At 38.1% G+C, this 12,520-nt stretch overlaps 1 protein-coding gene across 2 annotated transcripts in view; it reads left to right on the top strand.

The window, feature by feature from the left end:
* The window catches only part of LOC150089304 (high affinity cAMP-specific and IBMX-insensitive 3',5'-cyclic phosphodiesterase 8B-like), a 764,745-nt gene that overhangs the window by 587,834 nt on the left and 164,391 nt on the right, over positions 1 to 12,520 (top strand). The window contains exon 11 of one of the 2 annotated variants that reach the window (XM_090388973.1): positions 11,709 to 11,773. In XM_090388973.1, the coding sequence (XP_090245099.1) occupies positions 11,709 to 11,773 (65 nt within the window). Of the gene's footprint in view, positions 1 to 11,705; positions 11,774 to 12,520 lie in introns of both variants that reach the window. The other variant, XM_090388965.1, reaches the window with a different exon arrangement.

The following is a 12,520-nucleotide window of genomic DNA, read 5'->3' as shown; positions in this document are numbered from 1 at the left end:
GCCTCCAATGTCACACTGCTCCAATTTGTGTAGCAGTCTTCCATGTGCAACAGTATCAAAAGCCTTTCTAAGATCCAAGTATATAATATCAAAGTTATTCCCTGCATCCAGTTCTTTTGTGACTGCATCATAATATCCAATCAAGTTGGTCAGGCAAGACTTCCCCTTAACAAAACCATTCTGTGTCTGAGCTATAACTGAAGTCTTGTCTAAATGATCCTGCAGTGCTTCTTTAACCAGTGCCTCCATTAATTTTCCTGGAACAGAAGTTAAGCTCACCGGTCTATAATTACTTGTGTCAGCCTTTGATCCCCCTTTGTGAATTGGGGTCACATTTGCACATTTCCAGTCTATGGGTACCTCCCCTGAGTCCAAGGAAGCTCTCATAATTATGGCTAAGGGTTTGCTTACTTCCTTTGCTGCCTCCTTTAATATAACCGGATAGATCCCCTCCACCCCGGGTGCCTTTCTTGTGTTTATCTTCAACAGTTTCTCCTCCACTTTACTTCCAGTTATTTCAAGATTCTGTAGCTTACTGCTAGAGTTGAATACATCTCTGGCATTCCCCTTGCTGAATAACTCCTCATGTGTGAATGTTGATGCAAAATATTCATTTAGTTTGTTAGCTACCTGAGCAGGATCATCAACAGTTGACCCATCAATATCAAGTGGACCAATCTGATTCATCCCCTTCCTTCTAGAGTTAACATAAGTAAAGAACTCTTTGCTGTTTTTCTTTGCATCCCTTGCCAAGGATTTCTCGTAATCTGCCTTTGCCTGCCTAACCTCCTTTGTAACTTGGTTGCATATCAACTTGTATCTATCATAGGCTTCTGTGTCATGTGTTAATTTGTAAGTATCCCATGCATTTTTCTTCTCTGCCATATGCCTCATTAGTTCATCTGACATCCATTTTGGCCTAAACCTTGAACAATATTTCTTAGTTGGTATGTAAAGCCTAGTAGGTTCCAAGATAAGTTCTTTGAATGCTTCCCATTTTGAATTTGCTGTTGGTAACATCATCAGTTGGTCCCACTGTATAGAATTTAAATACTGTCTCAGTCCATCGTAGTCGCCTTTACGGAAGCAATAACCCTTCCTTTACCCCTAATGGTAGTTACCTCTTTGAGTAAATCCCACTTCAGCACACTGTGATCACTGCCAGCTAGTGGTTCGTTTATCTGCAGATTCTTAATGCATGAAGAATCACTGCTGATAATCAAATCAAGAGTATTACTCCCTCTAGTTGCCTCCTGAACATGCTGATGTAGAAAACAATCATCCAATAAATCCACAAAAGCCCTGCTAGTGTGTGAGTAACCAGCCCCCAAATTCCAGTCAATATCTGGGAAATTAAAATCTCCCATTATAAGACTCTCTGATTTACTGGCCCACTCTATTTCCCTGTACAGTTCCTTATTATACTCATCAGAGTCATTAGGCCTATAGCACACTCCTACTCTCAATTTTGATCTCCCAATGCTTATGTCACACCAAACTGACTCAACACTGCACTATCCGGCGATGTCGACTGGCTTCACTTCCTTGGTTTTTATGTGTTTCTTAACTAATAGCATAACCCCTCCCCCCTTCCTATCCTGTCTATCCTTTCTGTAGACGTTGTACTCCCCAAATTGCAGTTCTGCATCCCTTATATCTGTGTGACACCACGTCTCTGATATCCCAACAATATCTGCCTTTGATGTTTTGAGCAATACCTCAAATTCATCAAATTTATTTACTAAACTCCTAGCATTGGTGTACACGCAAGTATACCTGCACCTGTTTCTATTCTTAGCTACCCTAACACAACCCATGTGTTTACTTGTACCGCAATGGCTCCCAGCAGTCTCTGAAATACCATGCATCTTGTTTTCCAGGCTTCTGCTCATTCTAATAGAAGCAGTGCAAGAATCTCTTTCACCTCTGCCAGTGGCTACTGTCAATCTATTGGTCTTTGTCTCCCCCCAAGCTAGCAATTTTCCGACCCACCTAACACTGCCTCGATAGCATCAGCAAATATTCTTGCACCCACTTGTATGAACTGGAGAAATAAATGGCATAATTGTAAACAAGTAAAATAAGACAAACAGATTCGAGGCATGTGGTATGTGTCAGATGGTCAGAAGTGACATATTTTACAATTGGCTCTTGTGACAGGTCACACAAAAAATAGAAAATAAAATTGTAAGAAAAACTGAATTTTTCATTTTCATAGTATGAGTGAAATACATAGTTAAGCATCATAGTAAAAAAAAAAAAAATGCTGTTCTTGTCCCCGTGTATAAATTTTTCTTTACTCCTGCAGTGATAATGGCCTAGTTGTAACAGAGATGGTGGCCCAAGAGCTGACAGGAAAGAACTTTTCTTTTTAATTTCTGGAAAAAGGTCCCCCCCCCCCCTTGCAATGATTAAAGATAGAACTGCGTGCACCTAGTATAAATTCATACCATAAGATGCAAGTAAATTTTAGGAAACATTTTGACGGGAAGAGAAGTCTGTCTGGAAAATACAGTAATATTACTGGGGGGAGGGAAAAAGAAAAAAAAGGACATGCAAGTCTCCATATCATGTTGCCAAACTATAGGGAATTATGCATATTTCTCATATGTTTTGTGTTTTTAAAACAAACTTGTATAATTTATCTCTTAGCAGTTACCATGCTTAGTCTTCAAATATATTAACAAGTACAATATTGCTTAAGTAGCTCTTGCCAGAAACTCCTTTATCAACAACAACACAACCTTTAAGAACATGGCAGTTGAATTATAGGATTAAGAAAGGTTGATTCTTGTTGATTTTTCTGTCACCTTAATGCAACAATTAAGGTTCAGTATTATTTCAACTTGCTTCTCAGTGATGCGCATATGGCAGTTCACAAGAAAAGACATGGAAAACTGTCAAAGGGAACCTCTTCCTTACAAGTTGGATTTAGTCCCTAGTAATTATCACTTGTTTGACTCAGTGAAGGAACACCTGGTGGGGGGGCTAGAATTCAAGACAGATTGATGAACTCTAGTGCAGTGTCTATTTGTCTACACTTTAGTTTACTTCTTTTTGCGATTCTGGCATCAGCATATTGCTATAGTGATGTCAAAATGTGTTAATGTAGAGAGAGATAATATCTTGAAAAAGGTAATAAGTGCGGTGATTCTGGTATATATATACAGGTTGTCTCAAAAATATTGGTACAAATGTTTAGGGAAGGTAGGTAGCATCTAAAGGAATGTGAATCGCATAGGAACCCATAACCGGAAAGGTCACCGTAAGTCGGTACATGGCACTGTTCATCAGTTTGCGGGAGGGAAAATTTCTGGTTTACTCATTCAAGCAATAGTCGCCACACGAAGAGCATGCATCGACATACGAACTGTGAGCTGGCAGACATGTTGTTGTTGTTGTTATTTGGTTTTTAGGAGCATTAGCAACTAAGGCCATATTGCTCCCAGGATATGCAGTGGTCATTCCCTGACCTTTCCGCATCCTCCCTATTTGGTGGCTAACAGGCTCGAACCCTGGTCTAATCAAGAAGCGTGTGCTACCACTGCTGCTCCTGCCCACCTGGCTACGGAGGTGCGGGCAGACATGCACCTAGTGTATAGATTAGCAGAGGGCAATGGACGAGCTGCTCAACAAATTTATTGAGAATGCTTCCCAGACAGATATGTACCGGACCACCATTTGTTTGCACGTGTGCATCAAAATTTGTGCAATCATGGTCATTTAGAGGTAACAGGAGTAGTGCAGGCAGACCACGTTCGACGCACACTCCCGCCATGGAACAAAGTGTGTTGAATGCCATCCAGAATAATTCTACTACCAGCACACATGCCATTGCCTCTGCCTTAGGAGTGTCTCATTTGCGGTGTACAGCGTGTCTGGCATGACGATTCCTTACACCCCCTTTCATCTGCAAAGGTTTCAGTTACTGCTCCCCCAAGGTCATCCTGCACGTGTGGCTTTTGCGCAGTGGTTTCTCCAAGAAAGTGTTCAAGACTTGAATTTTCCAGCCTATGTTTTGTTCATGGATGAGGCTTATTTCACTCGGAAGGCTTATTCAATCAGCACAATGCTCATGACAACCCACACGGTGTGTGCCCCCATGCGACACAACATCGATTTGCAATAAATGTGTGGGCAGGTATGGTCGGTGACTGCTTAGTTGGCCCATACCTGTTACCATCCCGCATGAACTCCGCTAAATATCGGAGCTTTCTTGAACAAGTTCTACCATGGTTACTTGACGATGTTCCAGCAAATGTGAGATGCAACATTTGGTTTCAACATGACAGGGTGCCTGCCCATTATGGAAGGTGTGTTCGTGACCATTTGAACAGGCATTTTGGGCGTCGATGGATTGGCCATGGTGGACTGTTGCCTGGCCCCCACGCTCACCTGATTTATCGAGCCTTGATTTCTTTCTATGGGGGGGCCCCTCAAATCTATCGTGTATGAATCGCCTGTGGAGACGGAAATGGATCTCGTGGCGAGACTCGTCTGTGCTGCTGCTGCTATTGTCAAAGAAACTCCAGGTGTGTTCAACCGTGTCCGCCAATCCATGCTGCATTGGTGTCACGCATGCATCGCGTCTCATGGTGGAACCTTCGAGCATCTGTCGTAACATCGTGAAATGCATCCATCTTGTACTCCATTGTTAATATTATATCAAATAAATCTTTGCCACTAATTACTGTCTTGTGTCATTTCTGCTTCTTGTGCCTCTGCTACTACTTTACTGTGATGTTTCCAGTTATGGGTTCTTATGCGATTCACATTCCTTTAGATGTTACCTACCTCCCCTAAATATTTGTACCAATATTTTTGAGACACCCTGTATATATATATATGTATATATATATATATCCAATATTTTAAATTAAATAAAATAAAACATAAGCCAGTAGTATGGCAAAAACTGTAGAGCGAAAATTAACATAAAATAACCCAAATAAACAAACGAATGAAAAGAAAGAAAAGATATAAATAGTAGCCCAGAAACCCTTTTATAATTTCGAACATTAAATCCAATTAACAAAACTATACAAATTTAGGATAATGCCAATTACATATTAATTTAGCGGTACCCCCCCCCCCCCCTGAGAGGTACCAGTTCTGAAAGATGTGAAATATCACCAAAAGAGGGTTAAAGGAACTACCAAACGATAACAAAATCAAAATAAATTAAAATAAAATAGACTGACCATCATGCCCCATATCAACAGAGGACCACGAGGCCAATAATGGTCATGGAATCGCTGCATTTCAATCGCTATACAAATCGTCGCCATGGTGAAAAGATTGAAGTACCAATTCACCCACCATCCTCCGATCGATCCACCAATGCAGAGGATTTGCACGGCGGTGGTCCTTATGCATTGAAAAATAAAATATAGAACAGACAGCACTCTAGAGCAGAGCCACACCACTGACATTCTGTAAGCTGAATCAGCTTATATATAAGAAAAAAGGAAAATAGATGGCGGCACAGGCGTTGCTAAATTAGCATATCGACCCATTACTATTGAATTATATTAAATGTTGACGAAAGTTAAATTATAATAAAATGAATAAATAATTAAGCATTCATTAGAGGCAGCAACTTGCAATTCCTCCATATGAAGCCGAAATATATACTATCATTGAATTATATTAACATAAGTTAAATTATAATAAAGTGAATAGATAAATAAATATCTATTCTTTCTTTTCATTCGTTTGTTTATTTGGGTTATTTTATTTAATTTTCGCTCTATAGTTTTTGCCATACTACTGGCTTATGTTTTATTTTATTTAATTTAAAATATTGGATGTATTTCAGCTTCATATGGAGGAATTGCATGTCGCTGCCTCTAATGAATGCTTAATTATTTATTTATTTATTCACTTTATTATAATTTAACTTATGTTAATATAATTCAATGATAGTATATATATATATATATATCCAATAATTCAAAATAAAATAAAACATAAGCCAGCAGTATGGCAAAAACTGTAGAGCGAAAATTAACAGAAAAATAACGTAAAATAAACCAACAGCGAGGGGGAAGTGAAGCTAATAAGACATAAAAAGTAGCTGATAGTCCCCTAATAATTTACTACTTTAAATCCAATTAATAAAACCGATATAAAATTTAAAATAATGCCAATTATAATATAAATTAGCGGTATCCCCCTCGAAGGTATCAGTTTCAAAACACGTGAAATATCACCAAAAAAGGGTTAAAAGAACTACAAAGAGAAAAACAAAATATCAAAATATCAAAGGACCACAAGGCCAATAATGGTCATGGAATCGCTGCATTTCAATCGCTATACAAATCATTGCAAAGGCGAAAAGATCGATGAACCAAACCCCCCCATACCTCCTCCGATCGATTCACAAATGCAGAGGATTTTCACGGCGGTGTTCCTTATGCAGCGAGAAATAATTTATAGAACAGACAGCACTCTAGAGCAGAGCCACACCATTGACATAATGCGTGTTAATATTTATTTATTTATTTTCTTATTTTATGTTAAACTTTTATTTAAATATATTTCTATGTAATGAGCAGAAGCCTGGAAAACAAGATGCAGGATATTTCAGGGATTGCTGGGAGTTATTGCAGTACAAGTAAACACATGGGTTGTGTTAGAGTAGCTAAGATAAAGAACAGGTGCATGTATATTTGAGGCAAATTGTTGCTGTGGATAAAGGGGTCGCTGAGGGGGAGAAGACAGAGAGTGGTAATCAATGGAGACTGCTCATCGTGGACTAATGTTATTAGTGGAGTCCCTCAGGGCTCAGTGTTGGGTTCATTATTGTTTTCTGTATTCATAAATGATATTGATGATGGTATATCAAGCTTAATGTCGAAGTTTGCAGACGATACAAAGGTAGGCAGGGTTGTCAAGGACACTACTGACACTATGCTGCTGCAACAGGATCTGGAAAGGATGAGCAGATGGGCTGAGAGGTGGCAAATGAAGTTTAACATTGACAAATGTAAAGTACTACACATGGGAAACAGCAACCCCAGAGCAACGTATCAACTCTGTAGTACTACACTGACAGTGGTAGAGAATGAAAGGGACCTGGGGGTGGTTGTGCAGGCAGATATGAAGTTCTCTGAGCAGTGCAGACGGGCTGCAAGAGTAGCTCATGGTGTATTGTCAATGATATATAGGAATTTTTCTAGCAGGGATAAGGAGGTGATTGTTCCTTGGTATAAGGCAATGGTCAGGCCACACCTAGAGTACTGTATACAGGTCTGGAGGCCTCATTTCAAGAAGGATGTAGAGCTGCTGGAACGAGTACAGAGAAGGGCAACAAGATTAGTGAATGGAACAAAGGGGGTGCTCTTACGAAGAAAGGCTTAAGTTTTGCAAATTACAGTGTCTGGAGACTAGGCACGAGCGAGGTGATCTGATAGAGGTGTATAAAGCATTGAATGGTTTGAGCGTGCTCAATGCTGATGGGATTCTTCCTCTCGCTCAGAATAATTACCTGAGAGGGCATAAATTCAAATTGAGGAAAGACAGATGTAGGATAGATGTGCGGAAATTTGCCTTTAGCCAGCGAGTGGTTGGTTGGTGGAACAGACTTCCATTCCTTGTCGTGGAAGTTGATAGCCTAAATAAGTTTAAGGCTCAGCTGGGCAGGTATTTTGAACGAACAGAGGGGTGAAGTGGAAGTGTTTTTTTTTTTTTTTTTGGCTGATGCTGCATAAGCTTGCATCAAATGCCTCTACTAATGCTAATGCTAATGCTAGGAGTTTGGTAAATAAATTTGATGAATTTGAGATATTGCTCAAAGCATCAAAGGCGGATATTGTTGGGATATCAGAGACGTGGTGTCACACAGATATAAGGAATGCAGAACTGGAATTTGGGGAGTACAATGTCTACAGAAAGAATAGATATTGTTGGGATATCAGAGACGTGGTGTCACACAGATATAAGGAATGCAGAACTGGAATTTGTGGAGTACATTGTCTACAGAAAGGATAGACAGGATAGGAAAGGAGGAGGGATTATGCTATTAGTTAATAAACACATAAAATCCAAGAAAGTGAAGCCAGTCAACATCGCTGGACAGTGCAGTGTCGAGTCAGTTTGGTGTGATATAAGTATTGGGAGATCAAAATTGAGAGTAGGAGTGTGCTATAGGCCTAATGACTCTGATGAGTATAATAAGAAACTGTACAGGGAAGTAGAGTGGGCCAGAAAATCAGAGAATCTTATAATGGGGGATTTTAATTTCCCAGATATTGACTGGAATTTGTGTTTTAGTCACTCACACATTAGCAAGGCTTTTGTGGATTTATTGGATGATTGTTTTCTACATCAGCATGTTTGGGAGGCAACTAGAGGGAGTAATACTCTTGATTTGATTATCAGTAGTGATTCTTCATGCATTAAGAATCTGCAGATAGAGGAACCTCTAGGAGGCAGTAATCACAGTGTGCTGAAGTGGGATTTACTCAAAGAGGTAACTACCATCATGGATAAAGGGAAGGGTTATTGCTTTCGTAAAGGCGACTACGATGGTCTGAGACAGTATTTAAATTCTTTACAGTGGGACAAACTGATGATGTTACCAACAGCAAATTCAAAATGGGATACATTCAAAAAACTTACCTTGGAAGCTACTAGGCTTTACATACCAACTAAGAAATATTGTTCAAGGTTTAGGCCTAAATGCATGTCAGATGAACTAATGAGACATATGGCAGAGAAGAAAAATGCATGGGATACATATAAATTAACATGTGACACAGAAGCCTATGATAGATACAAGTTCATCTGTAACCAAGTAAAAAAGGAGGTTAGGCAGGCGATGGCAGATTACGAGAAATCTTTGGCAAGGGATGCAAAGAAAAACAGCAAAGAGTTCTTTTACTTATGTAAACTCTAGAAGGCAGGTGATGAATCAGATTGGTCCACTTGATATCTATGGTTCAACTGTTCATGATCCTGCTCAAGTAGTTAACAAACTAAATGATTATTTTGCATCGACATTCACACATGAGGAGTTATTCAGCGAGTGGAATGCCAGAAGGGTATTTAACTCTGGTAGTAAGCTAGAGAATCTTGTAATAACTGAGAGTAAAGTGGAGGAGAAATTGTTGAAGATAAACACAAGAAAGGCACCTGGGGTGGATGGGATCTATCCAGTTATATTAAAGGAGGCAGTAAAGGAAGTAAGCAAACCCTTAGCCATAATTATGAGAGCTTCCTTAGACTCAGGGGAAGTACCCATAGACTGGAGATGTGCAAATGTGACCCCTATTCACAAAGGAGGATCAAAGGCTGACACAAGTAATTATAGAACTGTGAGTTTAACTTCTGTTCCAGGAAAATTAATGGAGGCATTGGTTAAAGAAGCCCTACAGGATCATCTAGACAAGACTTCAGTTTTAGCTCAGACACAGCATGGTTTTGTTAAGGGGAAGTATTGCCTAACCAATTTGATTGGATACTATGATGCAGTCACAAAAGAACTGAATGCAGGGAATAACTTTGATATTATATGCCTGGATCTTAGAAAGGCTTTTTGATACTGTTGCTCATGGAAGACTGCTGCACAAATTGGAGCACTGTGGCATTGGAGGCAAATTGCTGCTATGGATAAAGGGGTGGTTGAGGGGGAGATTACGAAGTGGTAATCAATGGACACTGCTCATCGTGGACTAATGTTATTAGTGGAGTTCCTCAGGGCTCAGTGTTGGGTCCATTATTGTTTTCTGTATTTATAAATAATATTGATGATGGTATATCAAACTTAATGTCCAATTTTGCAGACGATACAAAGTTTGGCAGGGTTGTCAAGGACACTATTGACACTATGCTGCTGCAACAGGGTCTGGAAAGGTTGAGCTGATGGGCTGAGAGGTGGCAAATGAAGTTTAACATTGACAAATGTAAAGTACTACATATGGGAAACAGCAACCCAAGAGCAATTTATCAACTCTGTGGTACTACACTGACAGTGATAGAGATATTCAGGCAGATATGAAGTTCTCTGAGTAGTGCAGACGGGCTACAAGAGTAGCTCATTGTGTCTTATCAATGATATACAGTAATTTTTCTAGCAGGGATAAGGAGGTGATTATTCCCTTGTATAACGCAATGGTCAGGCCACACCTTGAGTACTGTATACAGGTATGGAGCCTCATTTCAAGAAGGATGTAGAGCTGCTGGAACGAGTACAGAGAAGGGCAACAAGATTAGTGAATGGAACAAATTGTTGCTCTTACGAAGAAAGGCTTAAGTTTTGCAAATTACAGTGTCTGGAGACTAGGCATTGGCGAGGTGATCTGATAGAGGTGTATAAAGGCTTGAATGGTTTGAGCATGCTCAATGCTGATGGGATTCTGCCTCTTGCTCAGAATAATCACCTGAGAGGGCATAAATTCAAATTGAGGAAAGACAGATGTAGAATAGATGTGCAGAAATTTGCCTTTAGCCAGAGGGTAGTTGGTTGGTGGAACAGACTTCCATCCCTTTTTGTGGAAGTTGATGGCCTAAGTAAATTTAAGGCTCAGCTGGACAGGTATTTAGAATGAACGGAGGGGTGAAGTGGAAGTTTTTTTTTTTTTTTTTTGGCTGATGCTGCATAAGCTAGCTTTCTTGCATCATATGTCTCTACTAATGCTAATATATATATATATATATATATATATATATATATATATATATATATATATATATGTGTTTTTTTGTAAAAAATAAAAGTCAAGGTAAACCAAAAACTGCACTTGTACAAGATTCATATACAAGTATTCTACTTGGGAAGCACTGCATTTTGGTTTAGTTTATTTTTTAATGTATATGGTTAATGTTCTTTCTTGATTTGTGCTGTGTGGAATAGGCATTGTACCAATATAATTACAACTACTATTTGTGTTAATTATTATTAATATTTTTTTTTTTATCAAGGCTTGACAAATATAGTAAGAAATTTCGTTTGATGACTAGTATCCTACAGATCAGTCTTTTGGCTGTGAGGTTGAACTGCTTGTTCACTGTTGAAATGGACTGATTTGTACAACTTTATTAAAAGTTGTGCAAATCTTTCAAGGTTTTGTGGAACTTTTAACAAAAGCACTGTATAATAGATTCCTAATGCAGAAGCTCAACTGGCAATGGCATTTAATGGAACAAGTTTTGTGGTTGAAGGAATATGACAAAGAATTGTTATTCTTGTCACATTCCATGGTTGGTTGGGTAATAACCCACCATTCATATCCAGCTTTTGTTAGGAGAGCACAAAAGTACCCAGATAGAATTTCACAATTAGTTTATTATTCAACATTGATACAGCAAATTTCATCCTTTGTTAATTGATCAGGTAAAAAGTAAATGAAATATCTAAGTACTGTTTGTGAAAACATCATGTAATGTTTAAATCATATTTAAACATCATACTTATCATCATGCATATTTAAGTGCATGATGATTACAATTCGGGAAGTGGCCTTGTAATTTGTCATCTCTTGGTTTTTTCAGTTTTGTGTTGCTTTGGCATGCTGGTAATAGTTAAGATTACTAACTGATAACTAACTGTTGGCAGTGGTGACTAGCCCCTGAACAAATTTGTCGATCCCTGCTTATGATAAAAACTATATATATTGTCACCCACATGATAATTATTAAGAAACACTGATAGTTCAGTTCTGAAAAAAATATATTTTTAAAATTTTCTTCCTTTTTATATTCAGCAGGATTGAATCGGAGACAGTCTTTTGCTAAGTTCCATGCAATGACAATAGAAGCTCCTATTACAAAGGTAGGGTTATTTTTTGAAGCATATGGTTATTAGAATCCAGACTATTTTTTATCATAAATAAAAGAATACATTATTAATTTTTTATAAAACAATATAATAAAACAATTGCCAAACCTTGCAAACAATCTGATTTTTGTATTGACATGCACGCACACGCACGCACGCACGCACGCGCGCGCACACACACACACACACACACAATCTAGATTGAAAGCTGTATAAACGTTTTAATTTATTTTATGATTATAATCAAAATATATATAATTTATTTCAACCAATATTCCTTCAGAATGTTGGCTTAACCTTCAATCTCTTCCTTAATTTTAATATTATACATATTGTTAGGCTTTAATTTATTTTTGCCAGTCACATTAATTAATAATTTTGGTGTATATTTTTTTCTCACTTTCTTTTTGACCAATGAAAAATGGTCCATAATGCAAAAACTATCATTAGTTAGTAAACAGGAGATGCCAATAATGTCAATCATAAAATCTGTTTTGATCAACTCTGAATGAATAAGATTAATAATATTCTATTTAAAATTAACACTGTAGTTATTTATTGGGTGCTGCTAAGTGGAATGCTTTTTATTGCTTAAAAGTGATCGTTAACTTTTGGTTAAAATTAGTAGTGTGGTTATTGTGTGCTTAAAAAAAAAAAAAAACGAAGTTAGCTTTTGCTGCCATTGTGTTATAATAATATAAGATTGTTCAAATTGTTCCGCAATTGTTACAATATTGATAT

The sequence above is a fragment of the Mastigoproctus giganteus genome, chromosome 2, assembly GCF_048544385.1.
Source record: "Mastigoproctus giganteus isolate SK-2022 chromosome 2, ASM4854438v1, whole genome shotgun sequence".
In the NCBI taxonomy this organism is placed as follows: domain Eukaryota; kingdom Metazoa; phylum Arthropoda; class Arachnida; order Uropygi; family Thelyphonidae; genus Mastigoproctus; species Mastigoproctus giganteus.
Note: the sequence above shows the minus strand (reverse complement) of the source record. Positions and strands in the feature narration are given on the sequence as shown.